Source organism: Acartia tonsa, chromosome 13 (genome assembly GCF_053477335.1).
Source record: "Acartia tonsa isolate MP-2025a chromosome 13, ASM5347733v1, whole genome shotgun sequence".
Classification (NCBI taxonomy): Eukaryota; Metazoa; Arthropoda; class Copepoda; order Calanoida; family Acartiidae; genus Acartia; species Acartia tonsa.
In genome coordinates, this window is record NC_137272.1 from 21,773,091 (window position 1) to 21,800,782 (window position 27,692).

Sequence of the window (27,692 nt, forward strand, 5' to 3'; positions counted from 1 at the left end):
CCCGGGACATATATGAATCTACCTTGTTAAGGAGAACCCGATCGGTTCAGCGGTTAGCGAGATCCTTTGGTACAAACATACAAACACACAGACAAACATCCTGTTACTTTATTATAAGGATATACAAACAGACGTACATACGGACATACATAGCTTATATATAGAGTAGCTATTCATAAAAAAACATTTTTTAATAGTGATTCCTAGATGTAAATTAGCATCTTTATAATCTAAAACAGACAGACATACATTAGTTATAGAGTAGCTATTCACAAGAAACATATTTTTAAAACAACAAACAGACGTACATACAGAAAAATCTTGGTTATAGAGAAGCTACCCATAAGAAAATCATAAAAATTATTTATTATTTCATTGTATAAATTATTCCAGATGTACAATAGCATCTTTATCAAAATCTAAGATAATTATTTAAAAATATCAATTTCATTCTTGAAAGCTTCAATGAAACTTTAAGATTGAAAATAGGTGGAGAATCAGATTCATTTTTCTTCTATTGTACTTTCCCTGTGATAGATATTACAATATTATATTTAAAGAATAAAATTTGATGATTCAAATGAATAAGAATACTGAAAATCCCTCCCTTTCTCTGCACTTTATCTTATAGTAACTCCTCCCTCCCTGTCTTTGCATTAGTAGCGAAGCTACTATACATTCAGAATATGTACGTCTGCCCGACAGTCTGACGGTTTTAAACTATAGATAGTTAAAAACAATGGAAAATAAATTGATATACATCCCTATTAATAATGATCAAAATAATCCCTTTTATATGTAGATCAAAATTATTCTCAAAAAACGCGCGGCTAGAGCTAACTACACATTAAGAACACACTTCTTCGTAGAAAATATATTTCGCTTTATTCAAGCCTTCTCAATTCTATTTGTTTGAGAGTTTATGTACAACCAAAATTATTGGTGAAAAGTTATGACACGGCTAAATTGAACCAACTAATAAAGACCCAAGTACCCAAATTTTTAGAGTAGGTGGATTAAGAACTTTAAGTACGAGTATAATTTACATTGAATGTCCCATCCCTCCCCTCATAAACACACCAAAACAAGGTTAATAATTAAGCTATAAGTGTTTGCATACTTTTAATGCAATAACATCCTTTTTTACCTGAAATATTGTGAGTTTGTTGTTGCTGCGCCATTTATAAATAAATATTTCCTTGTTTTTTCCATCTATGCAAAGCTTGGACGATTTTATCTATTTACTATACTTGAATTATTCAAGGTTATAAAATTAAGGTTTTCTTATTTATACATTGGAGTGGGTGGGGTAAAGGGATTTGTAAACTCCCGAGGGCCAAAATTTCATACTTTCTAAAAAATCATAAGATTTAGATATTTCTTTTAAGCCCCAGGCCCTTCTATTCACACTTTGATACAACAAGGAGGAGGGGTAGGATTTAAATTTTTAATTCATTTAATTTTTAACAACCTTGAAAATTCAACAGTAAATCTGAATAAATATTCTTGAAAGTTGAAAGAATAAAATAATAGTTAGTAAGAATACTTATTGCTCCTTTTTTATTGTCAAAGTTTAATCAGCAACCTTAAAATATAAATTAGGAGCTTTTGCCTAAATTAAATCTTGATATATAAAAGTAATTACGATCTGTAATTATTGCGCCTTTCTTTATGTTAAACCTTAGAATTTTAAAATAGCACTTCTTAAAGTAAACCTAAATAAACATCCTTGAGAGTTGTTTGAATGAAATTTCTATTTGCAATATGTACGTATTGCTACATTTTTATTATTAGACTTTGATTAATAACCTTGATACTTCAAGAAATATCCTTGAAAGTTGTTTATATGAAATTACTACAGGCAACTTGTACATATTGCTTTATTGTTATTATTCAACATTGATTAACAACCTTGATACTTCAACAGAGAGCTTTTACTAAAACTAAACCTCAATAAAAATCTTTTGAAAATTGATTGAATGTAATTACTATTTGTGAGTGTACTTATTGCTCCTTTTTTTTATTTTCAAACTTCAATATTTTAAACTCTAATGAACAATCTTAAAACTTTAAAAGAGAACTTCTTTAACACCAATAACTTGGAAACTTCCACAGTATTGCTTAATTTTTATTATTAGACTTTGATTAACAAACAACTTTGATACTTCAAAAGAGAGCTTTTACTAAAACTAAACCTCAATAAATATCCTTGAAAATTGAGCAAACAAAACTACTCTTTGTTAGAGTACTTTTAAATTTTAGACTTTTATCAACAACCTTGAAACGTCAATAGTGTTCTTGAACTAAAAGTAAACCTCAATAATTATCCTTGAGAGTTGTTTGAATGAAATTACTATTTGCAATATGTATGTATTGCTCCATTTTTATTATTAGACTTTTATTAACAACCTTGGAGTATAGTGCTTTAACTAAAACTAAACCCCAATAAACAACCTTGAAAATTGATTGAATGAAATTACTATTTGCAATGTGTACTTATTGCAGCGGACCTACATATTTTTTCACGGATTTTTTTACCATTTGTTGAAAAAATAAACAGGTTTATTTCAGGGGGAAATTGGACTGTTACTTACACTGGTACCCAAAGTTTTAAAAACAGGCTTTCTCATTCGGGTACTTTTATTAACTCTTGGTTGGTATGTTGAAATTTTCCGCCTCAAACTTTTAAACCAATAATTTCCTACAGAGGGGGTAATTTCTTTACTATTATTGGGGATAAACATCAATATATTGTCCACTGTCGTATCCCTTAAGATCCCTGGGAAGAAAGACGTAGATTAATTTGTTCCCTTCCTCCCTGTAATTTTAGATTTAAGTTTATGTTAAGCATCTTTAATGAAACTTTAAATTGGTCAGAATAATAATATATTAATTCATTTAAACTTATTATATTGCTCTCGTCATGACTAAATCACTTCAACCGAAAGTAGACAATATACAAAACAACATTTTTTATGCTTATATAATTTATTTCTATATATTAATTTAAGCTCCATGGACCCCTCCCCACGTGGAGCAACACAATTTTGCTTATCTTTTATAAACTTATACACGATCTTTCTAGTAGTACAATGTTCGTCTAATATTGTTAAAAACTCGACATATTTAAGATATTTAAATGAGAACTACTGCTGCTATACCATGCGCTTGTCATTGATTGAAAGAGTTGGATAGATCTAGAAACATAAAAACTTAAGGATAAAGGTCGTGTAATTTAAGCTGCGGACCAAAACCTAGAGCACACACCAAAGAATTTATATCAGCACGAAAACAGTAAAAGTGTCTGACTATGACGTCAAAAAAAATTAACAATTAACCAATGAGAGGCCGCTATATATTTTACCACAGTGAATACTGGCTTCTTATTGGTTAATTGTTAATTTTTTCTGACGTCATAGTTAGACACTTTTACTGTTTTCACCAGCACCCATATTTCTGTAATGTGGGGAGATATCAATGGCAGTCGTGTTAATATTTTGCCTAATATTACCAAGCTACCAAAGACACCTTAAAATTCACCTTAAAGAATTGGAATTTTGATTGTGAACTTTTGTTATATGGTATATTTTAAAGATTGTCTTATTTTAGTTGCTATTAGTTTCGCCCCAAGCCCCTATGGAAAATAGAGGCATAAAACCATATTTGCAACTAATTCTGACACGCAATTTTCGAGATATTTAGCCTCAGAAAACAACATTTTTACTTTATATTATAGGATTTTCTTATTTGTTACTATACTAACTTTTTGGTGAGAGTATATTCGAAAAAGATAAATGGACTAAAGTAGAAATTCAATGACAATAATTAACAATTGATATGGCCCTTTTGATGATATTTAGCTCCTTACTTTACAACGAAACACTATTCCAATAATGACATTTTTTATATTCCTTAAAATGTTTATTCAATAAGAGTATAAATATATAAAAATTATTGAAAAATTTCAATTGAGTAATAGAGTAGCTAAAAATGGCATTAAGGTTTTGCGGTACAATGTTTAAAAGTTTAAAATTTATGTTATTTTTGATGAAAAAAGATCTGATAGCCTTAAAATTGAATAAAATAAATATGTTGCGCCTATCTAGAAAGTGTTTTCACAATGTAACCATAAAATTTATCAATTTCTCAAATTTTAATGCCAGTTTTAATCCATGTTTATTCTTATATAAAAGTAACAGGATGTGTGGCTGTTTGTAGCAAAAGATCAGCTCTAATAGCTGAACCGATATAGTTCTTTTTTTAAAGGGAAGCTTATTTTTGGTCCATGGAAGGTATTTAACTATTTTGGAGAAGTGTAAATACATCCTACCAAGAATAAATGCTTCAAGGGGCAAAGAAACTAGCATGATTTTAACTTAAATTAAAATATTTTTTGCTATATAATTTGTTGATTTTGTTACTTTGTAGAAACAATGAAAATTTATATTGTTGACTTAATATAACAACGGTATGTTGATATCTTTTTTTAGTAAAGCTACCATGGGTGTGCAAAGGCATGCAAACGGTTGGGTGGCGCATTTTAGCATTAAAACTCCACTCCTCCTAAAAATGCTATCTTTGTTGGTTTTGGAGTATGCCCAAAGAGAGGAATTTGTAAGATTTTGAGTTGTTTACTGTCCCCTCTTTCCAAGTCCCCATTTGGAGATATCAGAAAGTTATAGAGGGGATTGGGTATATAATAATTTTATTGGGGAATTTCATTGACTTTATCCCCCCCCACACCCCCGTCACCCTCTCCCCAAGAATGTTTCGAACCTTCGGATTTTAGTTTAAGTGGGAAATGTAATCCTCCTTTTATTTTGCTTGCTAATACGGGTGTAGTGGATTTTATCATTCTTGTTTTTCATTTTAATCATCCAATCTATATTTTTTTATGCAAAAAAATAATATGTAGGCTACTTCTGAATAAAATATGATTTATAAAACCTATAAAAAGATATGAAACTCCAAAAACCAGGACACTTTTAGTCATAAGCAGAGCACCAAAAAAAACATGGTAACAATATTTAGATTGAAAAAGAAGAGTAAGGAAAAGAAAAAGAAAACTTTTCATATATTCAGTCATTATCATAATATCTGCTAATTTGTGTTTGCGTGTGTCAGTAGCTTAACAAGGTTTGTTGAATGAGGATTGCTTGTTTAAAATTTAGTTGCGTAGAGACTGTAGGCTGCTTAGTGACAATACTGTAAATTATACTTCATTGACCTTCATACTGACTTACGATCATTAAAGCTTTATCTAAGGTAGAATGATGTCTGTTCGTCTCTTAAGATATAGCTAACTCATCCTAAACAACTGTTTTTTAGGGCATACACCTAGTTTTCCTGAAAATAATTAAAACTTTTTTCCTTTGGTGTATGACAACCCCTTACCCCCCTAAAAAAAATGTTCTTACCCCCAAAAAGGGAAATAGGAAGGAAAGAGTAGTTTCGGAGTCAATTTATTAATATAACTTAATTATTATAATAGCTTTACTAAGTAATTATAGATATCTAATAGTAATGTTCAACTTTGGTCAAAATGATTTGGTCAAAATGATTTTCAGAGAAGCTTTACTTTTACTAAAAAACAGTAAATCAAGAAGTTAAAAAGTTGCAATTTTATATCAAACAATTTTGCACACAAGGATTTATGCCTTTTTGGAAGGTATTGTCTCTAAACAACCAAAAAATTAAATGCAAATTATAGTCAATATAGCAAATTTAAAAACTAGTATGAAACCTTTGAAGCAGCTTATAGTGCCTAATAATAAAGACGTCATACAATACAATGACCAATGATAGGCCAGTATAAACTTTAATTGACAAATGGTAAAATGTATACTGGCCTATCACTAATCATTTGTATTGTAAGACGTTCATCTTTATTAGGCACTAAAAGCTGCTTCAAACCTTTTCGTTAAGATTGAAGTATTCCTTACAGGGGTTCTATATTCTATATCTAAGTGTATCTTAAATAGCATAAAATAATTATATTTAGTTGGATTTGTTGCATTATTAAAACAATTTTGGTTTCGATTATCATTTATGATATTCTGTTACTGTTGGTTTTTTTATGGAATTTTTAAAATGTGCATTTCTGGTAGCATAGCCTTCCTATAAGTTAAACGTTTTGGTTAGTCTGTTGGTTTGTAAATGTCAAAGTTTGGGAGGTTTATCTCTCTATGTGTGTTTGTTATTTAAGATTTTTTATGGCTGAAATTATGATCGTACATTTTCCAATAATATTTATCATGACTAAAAGAATTTTTAACAAAAAAATCTATAACATACAGACAACCAATCCTTTTAATTTATCAATGTCTACTCGATGGCATTTGATACTGATGTCACGCACCTGACAAAGCAGCAAAATACACAACCAATTTGAATATCTTTAGTATGACACATTTTGGTATTCAGCGGATTTGAAGCCTATATTTGTCGGCAGCCGATTGTCCAAACGAATGGTCTGCTAGGAATCTCCTTTCAAATCTGACGAATTGTTGTGTCAGATTGACCATCCAGGGTTATAAATCTATTGGGGTAATATGATAAGATCGCTTCCGCACGCGGCAAAAATTAAAGATTGTTCATTTTACCCTTTAATTTGCAATTACTTCAGGGATATTAAGGGATAAGACAATGGAAAATAAATTCAAGCACATCCAAAATATGATAAAACCATTATGTACTTAAAAATAATTGCTGGCAATGGAAGGAGAATGCTAGCTTAAACCCAGCAATCAAAATTTAATAAAAATACCCCAAAGTATTTAAACTAATAGAGGATAAGAAGTGGTTATAAAACTTTGGGTACCAGTACCATTTAACCGTCCAATGTCCTCTCTCTCCCTGAATTATTCTTAACTGTCCTCAACTGTCTGTAATTTCTAGATTGTCTTTTATCTTTTCTTGGTACTTTCAATTTCAGTTTTACACGAAAAAAAACATTGGAAAATTATGGTGGGAGGAAGGTATTTTCCATTTGGAGGGTAGAGGTATCCTAGTTTTAGACCGTATTTTGACTTACAAGAAGCTTCACTAAGATCATGCACAACAGACATCCCATTTTTTATTTAAGGATCTATCTGTCTGTACCAAAAGATCTCGCTATCCGCTAGACCTATATTTTTTTCCATTCAGGGATGCTTGGTACAGGTCATTTGTTCACATTTGTTGGCGTGAAATTACCCATCTCTAGAAATATTAATTTTGATTATTCTAAAAGTTTTGAATCTATTGTATTGTAATGAAGAACATTTATTATATCATGTATTTTAGTATTAGTAATTAGCGATTAATGGATGGGCCAATGGATGTAAAATAATCTTCTACAAAAAGTCTTATGTGAAAAACTTTTTTGGTTTTTGGTGTATTTTGGGTTATATAAAGGGTTCGGGCATTAAATCAATATGCAGTTTTCACCAAATCCGATTATTTTCAGCTAAATTAAAACCAGTTATGAGCCAAACTGAAAAAAAACATTATTATATTGTACTACAGAAAATTTTCAACGAAAAATTAGAAAAAAAATACGACATTAACCTAAAATTTTATCATTTTACTATATATACGCGAAAAACTGTACATAATACGATGAGATAAATAACTTAAACTCCGAAATACCCCCTACATCCCTGAAAAGTAGTAGTATTTTCAGTAGCGCAGCTACTCTATATGTCATACTTACAGTCTTTTTGTCTGTCGGTACAAAGTTATGTCAATAAGTAGTGTAGCTATAACAGGATTTTACGATAAAAAAAAAACAGTATAAATATAATACAGTAGTAAAAAGCATAAAAACTGTATTAGCAACAACCACTTTACAAGTCAAGTAGTCGATATTTGTTGTATGTCAACAGAATTGCTTAAGGATGTCCAAGCTTTCTAATCTAATGTATCTTCAAAATTTGTTTTGGGGAGGGGTAGATACAACCATCCCGCCCCTTTCTTAACGTCACTTGGAATTGCTACGCAATAATTGGACGTAATCCTCCTTGCAAAATAATTTGATATTGGTCCAAAACATTATTTGTTTCTTGCCCTGGGCATCAGTCACTGTTACATCAGGGATTTATGGATAATACAATGGGGAAGAAATTAATCTTCCCCCAAAATACAATGCTTTAAGTTCTTTGATAGATATTTTGGCAAGGAGACAATTTTATCTGTCATTGCCATTTCTCTGACATTCCTGTTCTATAGGGTTTGAAGTATTACACAAAAATTTGCATAGTTACACTGAAAAATATTTGCACACAGACACGTATACAGTGATACACACACACACACATACACACAAACACTTACATAAATTTTATAGACAGGACAGTTACATGGTGATTTTAAACTAACTAACGCATCATATAATGTAATAGAAAGATTGTGGTCCGTCTGTCTGTTTGTGCAAATAAAGCTTCAGAAGTTCAGATCTCACTAAACGATGGACTTTAGACTAGGGGGCGAAGCCTCTAGTTTTTTTATATTTATTTCGTGTTATACCGATAAATTCCTGTGTTTTCCTCTGCGAACCTGAAGAAACAGAAGCAAAACCATAATGCCTTAACTTTACCACTAGTTAGATGTTACACTGCAACTCAGCAAGTACTAATATTTCTTAACTCGCAGAACAGTTGGATGCGAAATAGTTTATCTTGAAATGCCATATCCTTGTGCCTGGGAACGATTCAGGAAAGAATATGGTGTGCAACATCTTCCACATCATATTTTATCCTTGTATCAAAGTAACAAGATGACTGTCAGGGCGATCTCTTTCACCGCTGAACTGATATGATAATTTATAAAACTTAAATTCGACACTCTCACATCCCCTAGACTCTATATTAGCTTTATGGATTTTTAACCTACCCTAAATAATATACTAATCTTCCTTAAAACTTAAAACACATCTTAACTTTTAGAGATTCTTTGCTTGAAAAAAAACCTTATTTTATAGATTAGTGGCTTCGTCTTAAGCTTTTTAGGGCTCTGTATTTGTAGGACAGAGAAATAGGAAGATAAATAAAGTCCCTCCACGGATTATGACGTCATACGATAGAATAGCCAATGAGAGGCCAGTATGCACTGTAATTGACCAATGGTAAAATTTATGCTGGCCTCTCATTGGTTATTTTATCGTATGACGTCATAATCTGTGGAGGGACTTTAATCATCTTCAGAAATAGCATAAAACAACCCCGAAAGCTAAGTCAATTGTAAAATTCAATCGCTTCAGTGTGGTAATCGAGATCATAACAGGCAAACATGAAAACCTTACTACTTTAAAAACAAACACAATAGCATTTACATTAAAGGGGTGTTTGATAATAAGGGTAACGCAAATGGAAAGGTGCAGATTGTGAGGTTGACTTAATATGCAGTTTTGATAATTTGTGAAACATGCGGAAGTTAATGTACACCACGTATATATCTAATTGTGCGAATCTGAATTTTTTCTGTGACTAACAACTTTAGAAAAGGATGTATATAATGAATTTTTGTTATTGATAATGGGAATTTTGGACATCTATATTAAATAGCATACTAGAAAATTACATTTGAGGATCTTGAGGGATAAGACAATGGACGATAAGTTAATAAACATCACCAATATTGATAAACAAAATTACTCTTCTCTACTTGTAGAATAAATTATTGATTGAAAAGTTCGACCACTAGTTTGGAATCAACAAATATAATTAATTAATGTACCCAAAGTTTTTGTACTGACGGTTAGATACCGTTGTTATAAAACTTTGGGTACTAGTGTAATGTACAGTCCATTGTCCCCTTCCTCCCTCGTCCCTATTACCACTTTTTATTAATTAAAATGGCGTGTCAACTCAAAAATAGTTTTTAAAAATGTGCAGGATTCAAATAGGTTTAAACCTCCGAATATCTAACCCTCTCCTCACTATAGTGTACATTGTTTAAATTTACGTTAGTAATTGTAAGGTTACAAGCAAAAAAAGGTAGTTTCTCTTTTATTTATCTTTACCCAAAAGCCCCCCCCCCCCCCTCAATCATTTTTCAATTTGTATAAAAAGGGCATTTTTATAAGTTTAACGGAAATCCTGTAATTTTTTATTTTTGAGAATCCTTCATTCCCTTTATTTTATGTTGAAAAGGGGGGAGGGTTTGATTGGTTCAATAACACTCTAAGGGAAAGTATAAAAGATGTAATTTGTTAATTACAAAATGTTAATCATATGATGTTATATGATTAAAATATATTTTTTTTTAATTGGTGATTATACTTTTTATATACAATAGCTACTACGCCCCTAGAAAACTCTAGTAGCTTAATATAAGGGAGGGATTTTAAGATTTATAAAGAAAAAGAAAAAAATATTTTTTTTGATAGGGTTGGTAATTTTAGATCCTTCACTACAGCTTACTACTTTTTCTGACACACCCTTGCATACATAAGAGAAGACCTTATTATTATCAAACTTTTTTTTACTAATGTTTTATTTCTATTTCAGTCGGCTGCGAGACGATCCAATTCACCGCCGCACAATGATACGGCGCGGTGGTCCAAACGGCGGACTTGGCGGCAGTTTTAGCGCCAGTGATCGTGTCTGCGGACGATGCCGCACCGAGCTGGGCCGCATTATAAACCGTGGCGCGGTTTGCAGGTTAGAATATTTGTTTTTTACTTGATTCGAATTGTATAATTTCTATCGTTGGTTATGTGACTTGGTGTAAGTTCGGATAATAAAAGTTAAATTATTCTACTAAGTAATGTTTAAAGTTATGCAAGAAAAAGTAATCTTTCGTTTATATTTAAATATTACCTACACTTTTTTAAAATTTCAAACTGAATTTTCTATGGTACAGACACAATACATATTCTTTTAGCGAGGTAGATTGTCTGTCTGTCTGTTTATTAAATTAAAATTAAATCAACTTGTCCATCCAAAATGGACGTACAGACTTTCTATTAATGATTTTAGAGTTGCTACGTTTACTGGATAGTACTGTTTGAATAAGTATAAAACGTTTGCATTCAATATGACAATTCTTTCATAATTCAATGCCCAAATTAAACTTTAGTTACGACCCAAACTTAATAACATAGAATAAAAAGCCCGCTAAAATAAGTCTAAGTCTAAATACACTGTTAGCCACACTGTGAACATAAATACTTAATTAAGTTATTATTGTACATGAGTTTTTAAATTTTAAAATTAGAAATACATATTTATTACATAATTGCTTATTCTATATACATATAGTGTCGGTAAAAAGTATTATTGACATTTTACCAATAACTGAAAAAGCACAAAAAAATGATAAACCCAGTATTTCTTTTTTCAAATCTAAAAAAACCTATCATACATTAATACAATTTAAATTTATTAAAGTCTTTTTCTGCCACTTATTTTTCAGGATCAGAAACGTCATTGACGGATGAAATAATCTACAACCCTTTATTTCTTTCGAATATTATTTATCAAATGCAGCATTAGGAAAAGATTAAGTTATTGTCCATTGACTTATCCTTTCATGCAAGCTTACTATTGCAATGTTATTGTAATTTAGATATTTCAATTACTGTTAGGCCAACCCTTGCTTAGGGGCGCATTAAAGACATTTAAAAGGGGGGAAATTCTCCTTTTTATACTAGATTCCTAAGTAGGCATTACATATGCATAGAATTTAATCGTTAGGGGAGCTTAGGGAATAATAAAATCGGTGACAAATTGATTTACATCTCTCGTATGTTGATATATTGATGTACTTATTCGTTGAAAAGTTGAAACCCTATAGTCAATTAAAATTCTATAAAAATAGCCAAAGCTTTAGAACCAATAAATAAGATTTTAAAACATGAAATACCAGTGTAATTTATTGTCCAATGACCCCTCCCTCCAAGCTATAAGATAACAGAAATTGAACCGCGATAGTGATACAAAAACGGACGGATGAATAGACTTTAATTATATTGTTGCTGCGCTACTAAAAATTAACCTTGATGAATGTTTTTAATTTTTGCTTGTTTGGTTCACGATCTTAATTTTCTTTGTCTTTTAATAGATTTTTAATACAAATAGGTAGTCACGAATTTTAGTAGCGAAGCTACTACATAATGCATTTCGGGTATGTCACACGGACAAAGATCTATTTCAAAAAGGAAGATAGTTTATAATTATGCAGGGACTACTATTCAGACAATTAAATCCATTTGAAATTGCCGGAAATTAAGTATTTTGTTGGCGTAGAGTTGGCGTAAAACTTGTTTATTATGTAAATAAAGGGAAGTGGGTTACAAGGAGATAAATAAGGAAAGGGGGTTGCGGAAAGATGTTTAAAATAGGATTTTAAAAAGTAAAAATTATCATATTAAGTTTATTTTAAGTTTTATTTGTATTTGCTGTGCTACCTAAGGACATAATTAAACTTGTTTTTACAGTTTTAATATTTGTTTTGAGTGATAGATATAAAACTATTTATCAGATTAGATTTATTTTAAGATAAACTTTAAATATGATTGATATACAATACACTGTGATATTAATTCCAACAAAAACAAGGATGACAACATTCATAAGTAGCTAAGCACAAAATAATCATGGAATGGACAGACACACTAAGTAAGGAAAAAAGATAGAATATGCATGTATATCAGGAAACCTTTAAAACTAACGTTTACATCTTTTAAAGCATGACCGACAGACAAACGGACAAAACAATGTATAGATTAGATGGGCATATGTTTTAGGAATGTTCACAAAATCATTCATTTGTATATCTTTAATAAAAGCCGAGTAAACTACATTTTCCCCATAGCTTTACGGACTAACTGACTGACGGACGGACAGAATACAATTGCTAAAATCATAATAATATTCAAAAAGGAAAATATAGACACAGGGATAAGACAACGGAAGATAAATGGATGTATATCTCCAATGATGCAAAACATGTATGTAGGATAAAGATCTTAGTTTTTACACATTAGGTTTGAATCAACCAACCAAGATTTGGTAAAAGAAATACCTAACAAATAAGATGATGTTTTAGCTGTTTAGCTATTTTAATATTTTGTCAAAATCAGGGGTAGCTATTCTAACAATCAATTCTACAAATAATCACGAAACCTTTTTAAAGTAAGGTTGAAGTATATTTTGTTTTTTTATGTAATTGAAGAGGGGTGGGTAAGAAGGGGGAGGAAAAGGGGAAGGGGGTTGTGGAGAAATTTTCCTTTAGATTTGTTTGTCAGAATATCATTCCCTTTTCCCTGGTCAAAATTAGTCGGCAATTTGAAACAATTGTATTGTTGCAATTAAGGCGGATGGATTTTACACCAAACCATACATTTATTTTAAAGAAGAAAAAAAAATACTGGGTAAAAAAAGTTTAGAATATGACTTTCCAAGGTAGATGATTGACAGATAGAGTGAGAGAGTACCCATTTTTTAATAATTCCTTTTCTTGAATTTTAATTGGCTCGCTCCAAGCTAGTAGTGTTCAAACATTTTTACCACTGATTCTAATCTAGAGAAGCGATAATCTTCTTTATCATTGGGGATGTGTGTGTTAATTAATCGTTCATAAGCTTATCCCTTAAGATCCCAGCATAATTATTTAACCAGTAATTTTATAACCATGTTATCTTGTTCGTGGCTCAAAAACTTTTGTTACTTTTGCAACTTTTCTAGTTTGATAGTAGTAGTGTTTAAACTTTTTAACCAATAATTTTAAACAACAGAAGTGGTAATCTTGTTATCATATTCATTTATTGTCAATTGTATTATACCTTAAGATCCCTAATATAACAGAAGTGTCCAAACTTTTTAATCAATAATTCTAATCTACAGTAGAGGTAATAATAATTGGGGATGTATGTATATCAATTTGTTGTCTTATAAATCTTGCATAGAGTAGCTTGCTCCATAATTGTATCAGGTCGATTTAAATAGTTTACCACACTAGGTAATGGGAAATTTTATAATTATTTTCAGGGATCGGAAGCCTCACGTAAGCCGCGCATAAGCCTCAGTTTTAAACCTGCTTGTGAGCAGAAAAAAAAATTTTAGAAAGAAGGATTGTCTGCTAAAGAGCCGTTTTATACATCCAGCTGAATTTTATAGTGATAAAATGACGATTTCACTGAGGCTTACACGCGGCTTACGTGAGGCTTCCGATCCCTGATTATTTTTACATGACTATCAAAATATTTTTATAGAGAAATTAGTTTAGAGTCACTCACTGACATTTCTCCGTTCTTTTGTCCGTCTTCTATATTTTGAATAGGAGCAAATTGACTTTTAATCTTTTGTTACTTTTAATTGATTTTAAAGAGTAACTACAAAAATGAGCTTTTCTTATTATTAGGCTTTAAAATGTACTGTAGACTAGATTTATTAAGAATTACAACAATCGGGGATAGTCCCTTTCGAGACAACGCCCCTTAAAGCGCGATTCGTCGTATTTTTAAAATGGCTTTTTATAGTTTATTTTAGGTTAGGTTAGGTTATATTGGGTTATGTGATTGCTCCACAAAGTTAGGCAATTGGGCCCGCAGGGTTAGAGCCTCCCGCAGGGGCTAGAAATGAGAGAAAAGCTATTGTGAATAATACGAGAGTCGTCCCTTAAGGTGCATTGCCACGAAAGGGACTATACCCCAACAATCCTATGAGGCCAAACTTATTGAAATTATTTCAATTTCCATAATTTTATTTGTTAGGTTACTGAAAAGCCCAATACGCTTATGGCATAGTTGAATTAAAGCACTGCAAAGGAAAGGCCTGTCAAAAAAATATTTGTTTTGTTATTATGTAGTTAATATGTTACTATACTGTCGATAATAGGTCAGCCATTACCACTTTTATTGAAGTCATTATCGATGGATTGCTAATAATTTGATATGGAAAGGATTTATATTTTCCAGTATGGCTTCAAAACCGATTAACATCCGCTGGATTAGAACCGGTTCTCAGCCATACTGAAAAATCATGTATATCATCGTATTACAGCAAATTATCCACGAATATTAAAATAAAAATCATAAAATTAATACCATTCGGGGTTAACAAAAGTGGTTTTAATCATATAAACTTCCATTCAGATATCCACGGAAATCTTTCTATAATACGATGCGAGAAGTAACTAATCTACTACTTATTTGTCTATTAATATCATACTATAATGTGTAAAACTATAATTAGAAACTTAGATAAACCTTGAAAATTGTTTTTATTGTTTAATTTTCATTATATTCTGTGTGTAATAACTTAATCATTAACGTATCTATTTGTCTGTCAGAATGAATGGAAGTTGTTTTGGGAAAATAAAATTTTTATTGTTTTAGGCTATTTGCCAGCTAATTATTAAAAGAAAATACTAATCTATATTCTATAACTATATATATTTAAATATTTCATGAAAAAAAACCATATTGTCCTTTTTTCAAAACCAAGCACCTTTACTAGATCTACTTTATATTTGCCATTAGCCTATAGGGGTATAGCTACAAAAGAAAGAAATAGCCTAAAACTACCCTAAGATGCACAGAAGGATTCCCTAGAATAAACAATCCAATCGAATCAGCAATTTTCCAGATATTTCGAGACAGAAGAGCAAAGAGTTTCTACTTACCCTTACATAATTACCCTTTTTATTTGCCCGTGTGCGTGTGTATGTCCGTTTGTTTGTTTGTCTGTTGGTTTGATTTGTATTGTCTGCTATGGTGAAAATTAGATAGACAACTAAACAAACGAAAACAAAAAAATTCATTTCCTCACTAGATCGACTTAGGACTGATTTACTAAAAGGATAAAATTTGTGTACTTCTTATTTTTAAGACAATTGTCTGCAGATAGGAAAATAAATTTTGGGTTTAATAAAGGTTTCTGTTGACATTTATATTGCGATACATGTATTATCCCCCCCCCCCCCTACAACCATATTACCAAATTTTTTTCATTTTACCCCTCCTCCATTTAAAATTTACCCCTACCTTAAGAGTGCCGTAGGCACCCCCAACCATTCAAAACAGTTTTGGAAAGGTAAATACTCCCCCCCCCAAAAAAAAAAATAGACAAAGTGAACCAGAGAGTAACTATGTTTCGAAAAACCTAATCATCCCTCAACCTCAACAATACATTTTGTCTCAGTAATAATTGATTTAAGTAAATGAATGTCTGTTAAAATCTCTGAAATTCTACCGTTCCCAATCAAATACATTTTGTGTATCTTTTTAAAAGCGAAGCTTTTCTATAATTAGGGTCGGTCCGTCCGTACGTCCGTCCGTCCGTCCGTAACGGATAGCTTTTTTCGTTAATTTAGGCATGTTAGAATTGTCCTATCGATTTCAAATTTTGCATGGTGATTCCTTTAGTAGTTAGGTACGATTTAGAAAGCGTAGCAACGCTATAATCATTACCAAAATGTCCGTACGTCCATTTTAAACATGTTGATTTTTTTACTTTTTTAACAACAAATTTTTATGTGATCTAATCATCCGATTGATCTGATTTTTGGTATATTGATTCCTGGGACAACAAAGTATAATATTATAAGCGAAGCAACTCTATAATCAAGTCCTAAATATGTAAGTATGTCCATAAACATTATCCTGTATAAAGCAATTTTTCAACAAATTTACTTACAATTTTGCTTCAACTCTTATACATTTATATTCTGATTATTCAGTTCTGACACTATATAAGTGTTCATGTCCGTTTGTCCTACCGTTTCAGTGCTTCGCTTTTATGGATGTTGTCATCCTTGTTTTTGTGGAAATACAGGGATAGGAAAATTCTCATAAAATTAATATAAAAGTTACAGGATGTCTTATGTCTATCTGTAACTAAGGAATTTTGTAAACCGCTGAACCAATATGGGTTTCCTTTACAGTGAAGCTTCCAATAGGTTTGTAACTATTCGGGGGGTGGATGTCCTAGAAAAATCTTCTAAAACATTTTCTTTATTTTCCATTTTGAAAATTAAAAGTGGGGAGTCGACTTCAGCCCCCTCCTTACACTCAAACTTCCCTATAAGCCTCTAGGGACATAGGAATAGAATATAGGAGTTATGGAAATGATTGATTTATATGACATCGTCCTATTCTTTTATTCCTGTATTGTTCCGTTTCCCTATTTTCCGTTTGTTCAGGGATACATGTATAGTTTAATCAATGCAGGATAAATTATGCTTCCTTTATTTCAATATTTTAAAACCTAAACAAGGGCGAGTTACACAGCAAAAAGTTTATGATAATATCTGTATAAATATGGATTTAAAATTTTTATGTTTTGAAACAATTTAAATTTTTATGGCTTGACAAATATAAGAGTTTGTCCTATAAAATAAAGTAGTAAGTTTTTTTTGTCTGGAGCTTGAGATTTGGATAACTACGAAACCGATTGACTTTTTTGTTTCAAAGAAAAGACCTCAAATTGGTTTTAGGCTATTTTTTTGCCCTTACATATCCCTTCGAAAATTCAATAAAGTACACATTAGAATATTCTAAATGCAAGGAAACAATTCAACAATCGCATCATGGAAAAAGGAGGATGAAAATTTAACTTTCTTAACACAATAATGAATCATTGTTTAGTCAAAATGAATTGTTTTTCTTCTGTCTTATTTGAAATTAATTGTCATCAATAAAGAAGATATTACTACTTTTGATATACACCAAACTTTTTGTATAAGAAACGTTTTAGATATTTATTTAGGTTAGGTTAAGTAAAGTTCATTAAAAATTAGCGGGTTTAATTTTATTTCAGTATATCTGAGATCTTAAATAACATACAACATAGAAATAAAAGCATACCTAAAATTTTCAACTTTATTTTATAAAATTTTGTCAATAATTTTATAAACATTGTACATTTAAGAATTAGTTAGGGAAGATCACCAACATTAATTTTTTAAAATTTGTGCAGCTTTGTCAAGTGTTCAGTTTAAGTGGTTAATTTAGGCATGTTATAATTATCCTATTGAAATATATATTTTCAGGATGATTCCCGTAACTGTTAGGTACATATTTAGAAAGCATAATAACTCTATAATTATTACTACAATGTCAGTACGTCCATTTCAAGCATCCGGATTTTCAACTTATTTGAAACAATTTTTTTGTATGATAAAATTATCATGTTCACATGATTTTTGGAATAATGATTCCTAGTACAACAAGGTTCGATTTTATAAAAGAAGCATCTGTATAAATAATGTGTACAGATTTAGGAATTTCTTGTGTAAAATCCTAAAGAAAATATAAAACTGAAGTGTATGTTTGCGTGATAGTAAAACAGACCCAAAGGCTAAAAAATTAGCTAGGCTTCAAAAATGGCCACAGGGTAGCTTTACTGAAAATAATTGTAATTTTTTCTAAGCTTTTATCGAACTATGAATTTTTTTAAAAATATGTATTAAGATTAACAAATTAGAAGATTATTTTAAGTAATTTTTTCAGTGGCGTGTGTGGTTTTTTTTCAGGGGTTTTCTAGGCACAGCAAAAAATTTTAACACCAACCTTAGATCAAATACGAGAGTGTTGCAGGGTCAATTTGGTTAGGTTTTATTGGGTACTGTAGGATCTGGGCACTGCAAATGTTAGACAATGAAAGAAAATTCCCTCTCCCCCTTCTTTAATTAAAATTAAGGGGGAGGGTTTAATTGAACGATGAGTACTTTGAGGGAAAGCGACAATACAGCTACTGCATGATAAAATTATAAAAAAAAAACAATACATTTCGATAAAATAATAATAATTCTTTAGTAGATCTCTCGTGTTTCTACCCAGTTCAAGGGTATTCAACAGGCAAAATAATACAATTTTTGGTAAAAATCAATTAGAAATCTATAAGAAATTAGTTTATATACAGATATGGTATAATTTTAGGAAATCATACATATACACGAAGACAATTATGACCATAAATAGAGTAGCAAAAACGAATAATCAATATTTGCTTATTAAAACAGGAACAGTGATGTGTTATACAGTGAGAATTGTCCTAATGTCTCCATCAGTTCGTTTGGATATGTATCTAACTTATAGCGTAGCTTCGCTATTAGTTAGATTTTAGGAATTCGAAGAAAAAGCTTTTCTATAATAATTGACTTGTCAGGTCAAACAACCACGGACAAACTCACGGGGTATTAGGAAAGAAACACCCAACAGTCAACCAACCCTTAGATTGCACGATCTCAGACTAGAAGTCCTAACAGTTCATGCAATAGGTAATATTTTAATTTCTCAAAAACAAAAACTCGACAATGACATCTCCCAGACAGTAAGCTGGCATGTAACCATTAATACTTAACCTAACCTAAAAAAATAAATCATCAAAAATGTAGTTTGTGGTCCAATTTTAGTCAGGGATTGAGGGGAAATTGGACTGTAAAGTATATTTGTACCCAAAGATAGCTTAAAAACTTTGGGTACTAAACTGCTTCAAAACCAACAGTATTGGGGATGCGCACTAATTCGTCGTCCAATGTCTTATCCCTTAAGATCCCTGATTTTTAGTGAAAGGAAAATTTGAGTGTTGACAAACTATTAATCAAACAGTTTGCAATTAAAAATAAGAATAAGAAATAGTAATTTATCAATTCGCCAATTTTCCAGGGAGTAAGGGGTAGAGTAATGAAATTGAAAGATATAATAATCGTTTTTTTTATAGCTTCCAAATTTTGAGAGGAAGATTAATTCAAGCACCATTATTCTCCCCCTCCATAAATAGTTTTGTCCTGTTCACAGGGACTTATCAATAGAATAAAAATAATTTAGAACAATACCTTTAATATACACACAAATACATCCATCTTATATAGTATGTTGGATTCATATTATCTTTCAATGACAATTATTAGACAATTGATTGAAATGATTATTAATTTGTTCTACTACCTACTCGTACACAGGATTTTTTTAGGGGGTTGCATCTATTTCCACTTTGTATTTTATTAGTAGAATGCTTCAACAATGTTTCAGCGACTGCAACGTAACACGTAGCGCATCCATTATAGGAGATGTGACGGGTTCGAGCACGGTAAAAGTTGTACATACTACTGCTAAGTCAGATACGCGTTAATAAAATAAGGGGGGTTTCCAAAACAGTCAAAGGTTGTGCAATCAAAGGGTTGGGATGTTAATGCCTTGTAACCAACCTAACCAGAGGTATTAATCTGCTAAATTCATATTCGCAAAAAAATACAGAGCAAATAAATACTAGGAGATGTTTAATAATAGAATTAAAGGTGGAGAATTATTTAGGGCTTCCTTAATATTTTTAGTTGTGATGATTTGATATAATACATGTGTGGAAGTGATTGCATACTTATAATTTTTCATTGTACCATTTAACAATGGCTAAAGGAAAGTATTACGATGTATGTCTGTCTATCTCAACATGCTCATAGATTTTTAAAATATTTTATACTTACATAAAAGGAGCAGAATGTCTGTCATTATTTCTGTAAAGAGGATCTTACTGTTGGACCGGTATGGTTCTCCTTAAGCTTATCATAGGTCCTAGGAAGATTTATTACTAATTTTGAGGAAGGTATTTAGACCCTCCCAAGAGATCTCCCTTTAAATAAAACATAAACCCCTCCCCCCCCCCCTTTCTTGAAGTGCAATTATGATTCTCTAGAACCAACAGACAGGCAATGAGACGGATAAGGCTTCAAACAGACTAATAATTAGACAGACACACAAATATTTAAAAAGACTTGCAAAAAACAGATAAACAGACAGGCAAACAGACAGACAAACAAATAGACAAGCAGATATGTACTTGAGTAAATAGGATAATGACATGGTGCTAATTTTCTGTGGTCACTTAATGACTTTATAATTTAAATTAACCAGGATTGCGCAGCTACTCTATAATTAGTTTTGTAACTTCCCTATTTGTTGAATTTTAAAATCTTCAAACATTTGGTTATTGGTAATTGACTTGAGTCTTTTCTTCATAATATTTATTGGAAATATATTTCGGTAAAAAGGCACCCTCTATAGTCTAAGTGACAAAAATCATATTAATTTAGTAAAGCAAGAAAAAACAAGAATCATAAATTGTAAAGTTATTGAAAATGTTAATTCAGGTTATAACGAGAGATAAAGCCAAAGATTAAATTAAATAATATTGCTTAGCTAAGGAAAAACATATACATACATATACAACTTTCTGATGGAAGGAGAAACGGAGTGAAAAGTAAAAGAGTGTTTGAGTCAGTAAGTGAGAGAAGGGGAAACTTAATAGATGGTATGCATCAAAAAATAGAAGCGCTGGAAAGTGTCATGAGTAAAGTCATAAAAATGCATATAAAAAGAAGGATTGAGAGGAGAAGTAAGAAAGGAAAAAAAAAGATGGGTTTAGACGTATTTTTATGACGTCACACATGAGACTATATGTCGTCTGAATATTGGAAAGGGAGGGGTATGAATTTCCACTCTCGTAAGTAATTTACAGACTACACTTAAAGGACGTAGGGACAGACGCTAATCATTGAGAAGCTTCGATACTAACAAATTTAAGAATAAAATATATTGAAAACAAATACAAAAGAGTTATAAATTTTTATAGCCTTTTTTTCCTTAAAAATAGAAAATAAAAAATATCAAGAATAAATCAAGCAAAGTAGCGAAGTATTTCAAAATTGTTCAAAATTACATGTGTTTATTTTTGGCTATTGAGTTTAATTAAAAATAAAATTCAGAGGATAAAATCCCGGCAATATTTTTAGATCTTTGGTTAAAGGAGTCAAAGGAAGCTTCCCTAAAAAATAAATTTCTTAGAATGATGACCCCCCCCCCCCAGATTAATCATAACATATCATGTTAATTTTAAATAAGGATTATCAACAGACAGACTAACAAAGGATAGCGTAGCTGTGATATTTTAAAACCTGGTCTTGAATTAAAGAAAGTGAAACCTTAAAATTACATGATGTCTTTAAAACAAGTTGTTAACTATTCCATATAGGCGTAGCCAATAAAAGATTAATATATTACAGAACAATGAATGGACTATAAACTTTGTTTACCCAATGATGATAAACATAACTAAACCTTCTGTACAATAAAATTAGTGACTGGAGATTTTGGTCATTGCTAGTTTGGAACCAACCAATCACATCTGATAAAAGTACCCAAACTAAAAAAAAGATATTGTGCTTATAAAACTTTGGTTACCTACACAATTTACAGTCCTATGCCTCCTCCCTCTTTGCAGTTAGCAGTGAATTATGGACAGTACCTGCAAGAAAAATTGGTCTATATGTTAGTATTGTTTATACAGCAATAACTATGTATTAACTAGCGACTGTGCCAATAGCATATAGTGGCCTTGAATGTGAAGGGGTAGTAAAGTGTAGAAAAAATGGACTAAAACCATCCAAAGACTTAAATTAAAAACAAAAAAATAGTCTGAATTTATTCCGGGACCTCTGTGGAGCATCACTGAAATATATATACACAATTGGCATAGTAATTATTGAAATCTTAATCCACAGACAAAAATCCTTACTACTTACTACAAAAATAAAGCTATATAGAGGCTACGCTATTTAATAAAAAATGTTTCTAAGCTTTAGGCTATAAACTAATGTCCCCTCCATATACAAATAATCTTTGTTAGAGAATAAGTATTATAAAAAACAATTAGACAAAGAGTGGTTTTATATAGAAAAACTGTGTGTCTTTAACTTTTTCTGCTGGTTAAAACATTTTCTTTCAGTTTTCTAAAACTTTGTTGTTCTTATTCTTTTTGAAAATAAGAAAAATAACCCAAAACAACCCAAAGACGTAAATTTAAAATTAATTTGAAATTAAATAGCTTTATAGACCTATCATGGGACATATGTAATGCTTCCTTAGAATGGAGAACTCAGTTAGTTTAGTATTAGAAAAAACTCACTACTTTGTATAATAGGATATTATCATAAAAAAATTCAGAAAATTTTTATCATAAAATTTATCTATGTTTTATAAAAAGTTGATCTAATTATAGAAATTATCCGATCAAATTTCAACACAAAAAAAAGGTTTTTTATTAAGATTAAAAGAAAGTTTTCTTCCAGTATGGCTACGAAACCGATTAATATCCGCTGGATTTAAACCAGTTCTTAGCCACACTGGAACATCATGTATCGTAACGTACTATATCCAGTTTTCAACAAATACATTTTAATTTCCTCGGAAGTACGTGAAAAAAGTCGCTCAAAAATCAGCTTGTGACGTCATAAAAATGAGGGATTATCCATCACTTTTATAGGGGTTTTCTTTCCTACTCCTCCTCTCCTCATCCCTTATTTTTATGACGTCAGAATTTTTTGAGCGTCTTTCTTCACGTATTCCTCGAAAAACTTTTTATACTGCAATGCGATAAATTTTTTGGTCGTCATCGTTATCTCGGTCCCACGGCAGCAGCTATGAAAAATTTTGCTTATATTTTTGAAGAAAAAAAAGGAAAATTCAGATTTGCATAAACATTTAATCGATTTCAATCACCAAATTAAGTGATAATAAGGATGACAATGTTCAGTAAGGAAAAGTGAATGGACTTTCTGGTAATGATTATAGAGATGCCACAGTCTCTAAATTGTATTGTATTGCTCAAGAATCAAAATTCAAAGCTTAGAATCGACACTAAATTTAGTAAAGATTCGATTTAAAAGAGTTCAAATCTTTAATTATGAATAATTCGATCATTTTAGGTATGTTAACACAAGAAACAGATCTTGTTAGGTCGGGTTTCTCCATCCATTTAAGTGATTATCTAGAGAAGCCAGAGCCTGTTTATTGGCCATGGCATTCCCTTTCTCTCACTAATAGTGTAATTTTCCAGACCAGACTCGAACCCCACATCTCCCTGACAGGCACACTATCATATGCCCGAATGTCGCGGGTTAACACAGGGAAAAAATACTTTAAACTCAAAAGAAATACATAATCCTGCAACCAACAAACAAACAGAATATGTAGAGCAGCTTTGTTTCTTAGAATTAAATCAAAGACATTTTAAAGTTCAAGTTCATACTTCCTCTATAATAAATCACTAATAATAGAATTGGCAAAACCTTTGAAATCTTTCTCAAAATATAATTAAATTGCGAGAATTTGCTATTTTGATTTTTTATAATCAATTCAGAAAAGTCTTCTTATCAATACCAGTGGCGTGCGAACCGAAGGGGGCATTTGGGGCAATCGCCCCCCCCCCTAGCGACCAAAAAGCCCCCCCCCCTGCCCCCCCCTAGCCACCGCCCCCCCTGACCCCCCCCCCTAAATGTTGAAAAATGCCCCATTTTGCCCCCCCCCCCCTGGTCAACAAAAATGCCCCTTTTTGCCCCCTACCCTACAAAAAGCAAAACTATCCAAGTTTCCAAAAAAAAGATCAAGAAATACTCCAAAAAAAATTTTGGCGCTTCGCGCCAAACAGACAGGTACTATTCATTTAACCTTACCAAATTTTTTAATTAGTGTAGATATTAGGTTATAATCTTTTTTCACTGAACATAACAAACCAGGTAATAGGAAGCATTTTATTTTGTATAATATAAACTTTTTACCAAAGAAATTTTGTACATCCCCAATGATGATACACAAAATTTCCCCTTTTATAGATTACAATTAGTGGATGAAATGTATGGAAACTCGGCTTAATTAACCAACCAATCAAAATTCCATTAATTCCCCAAAGTTGTTGAGCCAATGAATAAGAAAATTTTATATGAAATATTGGGGACTAGTGTAATAAATAGCCCAAAAACCCCTCCCTCCCTGCATATTTGAAGAAAAAAATTTGCACTTCGCGCCCTTCCAAATGGTTTCTGCTTTTTATCACATTGTATATTTTGTTTTTATTTCTATAAAAACATGTGTAAACAACAAATATTTAATCAAAAAGCTATTTTATATAAAAAAGAAACAGCGTTGATATTTATCTAAGCCTTTTTCTCAACACTGTATGTCTGTCTAAATGAATAACTATATATGATGTCATATTATTTTCAGGATAAGTTTATCATTTTTTTTGTGTACAAAAAGACATGGTTTTTTTTATGGCAATTTTCATAAAAACCCTTAAAACTAACCACACTCTATATATATTCCTAACTTGATAAAATATGCCACTCTTGTTGTCTTTAATTGATTTTAGTTCAAAGGGGAAGTAAATATTTTTAGGTGTGCTTCAAGCACCGTCCTTATAAATCCTTGGAAACACCACTTAATCAAAAATAAACAGAGTTTTAAAGTGCCATTTAAAGAGGGTAGAATATGTTGATATAACTTTTTAGCTTCTCTATAATTCACTATGGCTGTCAGTACGTAATGCTAAGGGGGAAATGTGATTTTTTCAACTGCAATTAAAGATAGAAGGCTAAAACTTAATGTTGACATTCCCATCATTATGGAGTATAATTAACTATTAAAAATTCATGGAGGTCAGACTGCTTTTCAGGACGTTTTTGGCTATTTTTGTATCTTTTTAATTTCGGGTATAGTCCCTTTTGTGACATTGCCTCTTAAGGTGCATTTCGTCGTATTTTCACAGTAGCTTTTCACCTATTTATAGCTCCTGCTGGGCCAATTGCCTAACCCTGCGGGGAAATCACCTGACCTAACTTAACCTACAATAACCTATTAAAAGCTACTATGAAGATATGACGAAATGCCCCTTAAGAGGCGTTGCCACAAAAGAGACTATACCCCAAAGTTTTCCATATTTTTAAGAGATTTTTATATCTGTAGATGAAAGGACAAGTATTTTTTTTTTATTTTTTACATAGTTCTTTATATCTTTGGTTTTTATGGTAAGATAAATTTTTTTTGTGGATTATAATATAAAAAAAATAAAATTTCTGTTTCGAGCATCCAGTATGTAATTCACTTTGACTGTCATCACACAACATACAGGGAAAAGAATTTGTGACTTATTCTACCTAAAATATATATCTATTTCAACAGATGCTCTTTAAACCTCTTGTCTGTATTCTTATTATTGATTTTTTTGTGCTTTGCTACATATTAGGTTAATTTTTGGTAAATTATTTCCAAAATGAGTGTTTTTATCTTCCCCCCAAAAAAAATTTTTTTAATGGGGTTATTCATCCTTCCTGCTGAGATTTTATAACATCCCCTTCCACCCATAAATAATGTTTTGTGGTGGGGGGGGGGGGGGGGAAGGTTAAATTATCTTCTCTACTTTTTTTTCAAAGATGCTTTCTAGCTCCCTTCCCTTTGGTCATTGCAGGGTGGGGAGAAGGGATGGGGGAGAAGAGATAGGGGGGGAAAGAGATGGGGATATAAATGGGAAATAGGGATGGGGGAAGGGATGGGGAAGAAGGGATAAGGACTAGAAGGCCCATAATCAAATAATCCCACCCCTTGAAACGCCCTTATTTAAAATTAGTATATATAATCAAAATGCCCCCCCCCTAGACAAAGTGCTTCGCACGCCACTGATCAATACACAAAACTTTTGCGCCCTTTTCTCCACCTTCCACTCCTTACCTTTCCCCTTTACTTTCTAATTTTACTATTCTCCTATTCCCTTGTTTTTCTTTATTACTTTTTACCATCCACGTCCACCCTAAAATAAGTTTAGGGGAACTCAACAACACTCTCTTAGGGCGGAGCTGTTTGTTAATTTTGTCAGGTTGGTTTATGCAACAGAGTAACTTTAATGTACAGACTATGCACTTTGACTCTATGAAGTTCAATGATAATCATACAGGCATAAAACACAGTTTGTTTTAATATTAGATACATAGATTGATACAAGTGCTTACCCAAGGAACTTTTTTTATCTATTCTTTGTTTATTGATATTTTTTTAAGTATAAAGTTATTGCTTAGAAGGAAATGAGCTATATAATAAAACTAGTCCCCAATATTTCATATAAACATTTTCTTATTCGTTAGCTCAACATCTTTTGGGACTTAAATGGAATATTGATTGGTTGGTTAATTAAGTTGAGTATCCACTAATTGTAATCTATATAAGGGGTAATTTTGTGGATCATCATTGGGGATGTTATATTATATTATACAAAAAAAGATACTTCCTATTAAGGTTAAATGAATAGTAACTGTCTGTTTGACGCGAAGCGCCAAAAAATTTTTTTGTTGAGTATTTCTTGATCTTTTTTTGGAAATTGGGAGAGTTTTGCTTTTTGTAGGGTAGGGGGCAAAAAGGGGCATTTTTGTTTACCAGGGGGAGGCAAAACGGGGCATTTTTCAACATTTAGGGGGGGGCAGGGGGGGCGGTCGCTAGGGGGGGGCAGGGGGGGGGCGTTTTGGTCGCTAGGGGGGGGCGATTGCCCCAAACGCCCCCTTCGGTTCGCACGCCACTGCAGGGAAGGTTAATAAATTTTTATTGCTTTTTATCCTCTTATAAAAAGTATCCCCAGAAGTTAAATTTTAAATGATGTTTACGTAGTGCGAACGTCGCCGGTTCAAACCTACGACATGACTTATTTAAAAATTCCAGTTTAATTCCCTGCAAGTAATCTAAACTTTTATAGATATCATCCATATAATAAAGTAACAGGATGTTTGTTTGTCTGTCTGTTTGTTTGTACCAAAGGAAACGCTAACTACTGAACCGATATGGTTCTCTTTTACAGGGTATCTTATCATAGGTCCTGGGAAGGTTTCTAACTATTTTTTCCCACGAAAAAGGTATAATGTTTGAAAAACTAAAATTAAAAATATCAATTAGT

The 27,692-nt window shown here is 31.6% G+C and overlaps 1 protein-coding gene across 2 annotated transcripts in view; it reads left to right on the forward strand.

The window, feature by feature from the left end:
* Positions 1–27,692, forward strand: part of LOC145304022 (uncharacterized) — a 528,912-nt gene that overhangs the window by 50,018 nt on the left and 451,202 nt on the right. For both annotated transcript variants that reach the window (XM_080145773.1, XM_080145774.1), the window contains exon 2: positions 10,488–10,640. In XM_080145773.1, the coding sequence (XP_080001899.1) occupies positions 10,488–10,640 (153 nt within the window). The remainder of the gene's footprint in view (positions 1–10,487; positions 10,641–27,692) is intronic.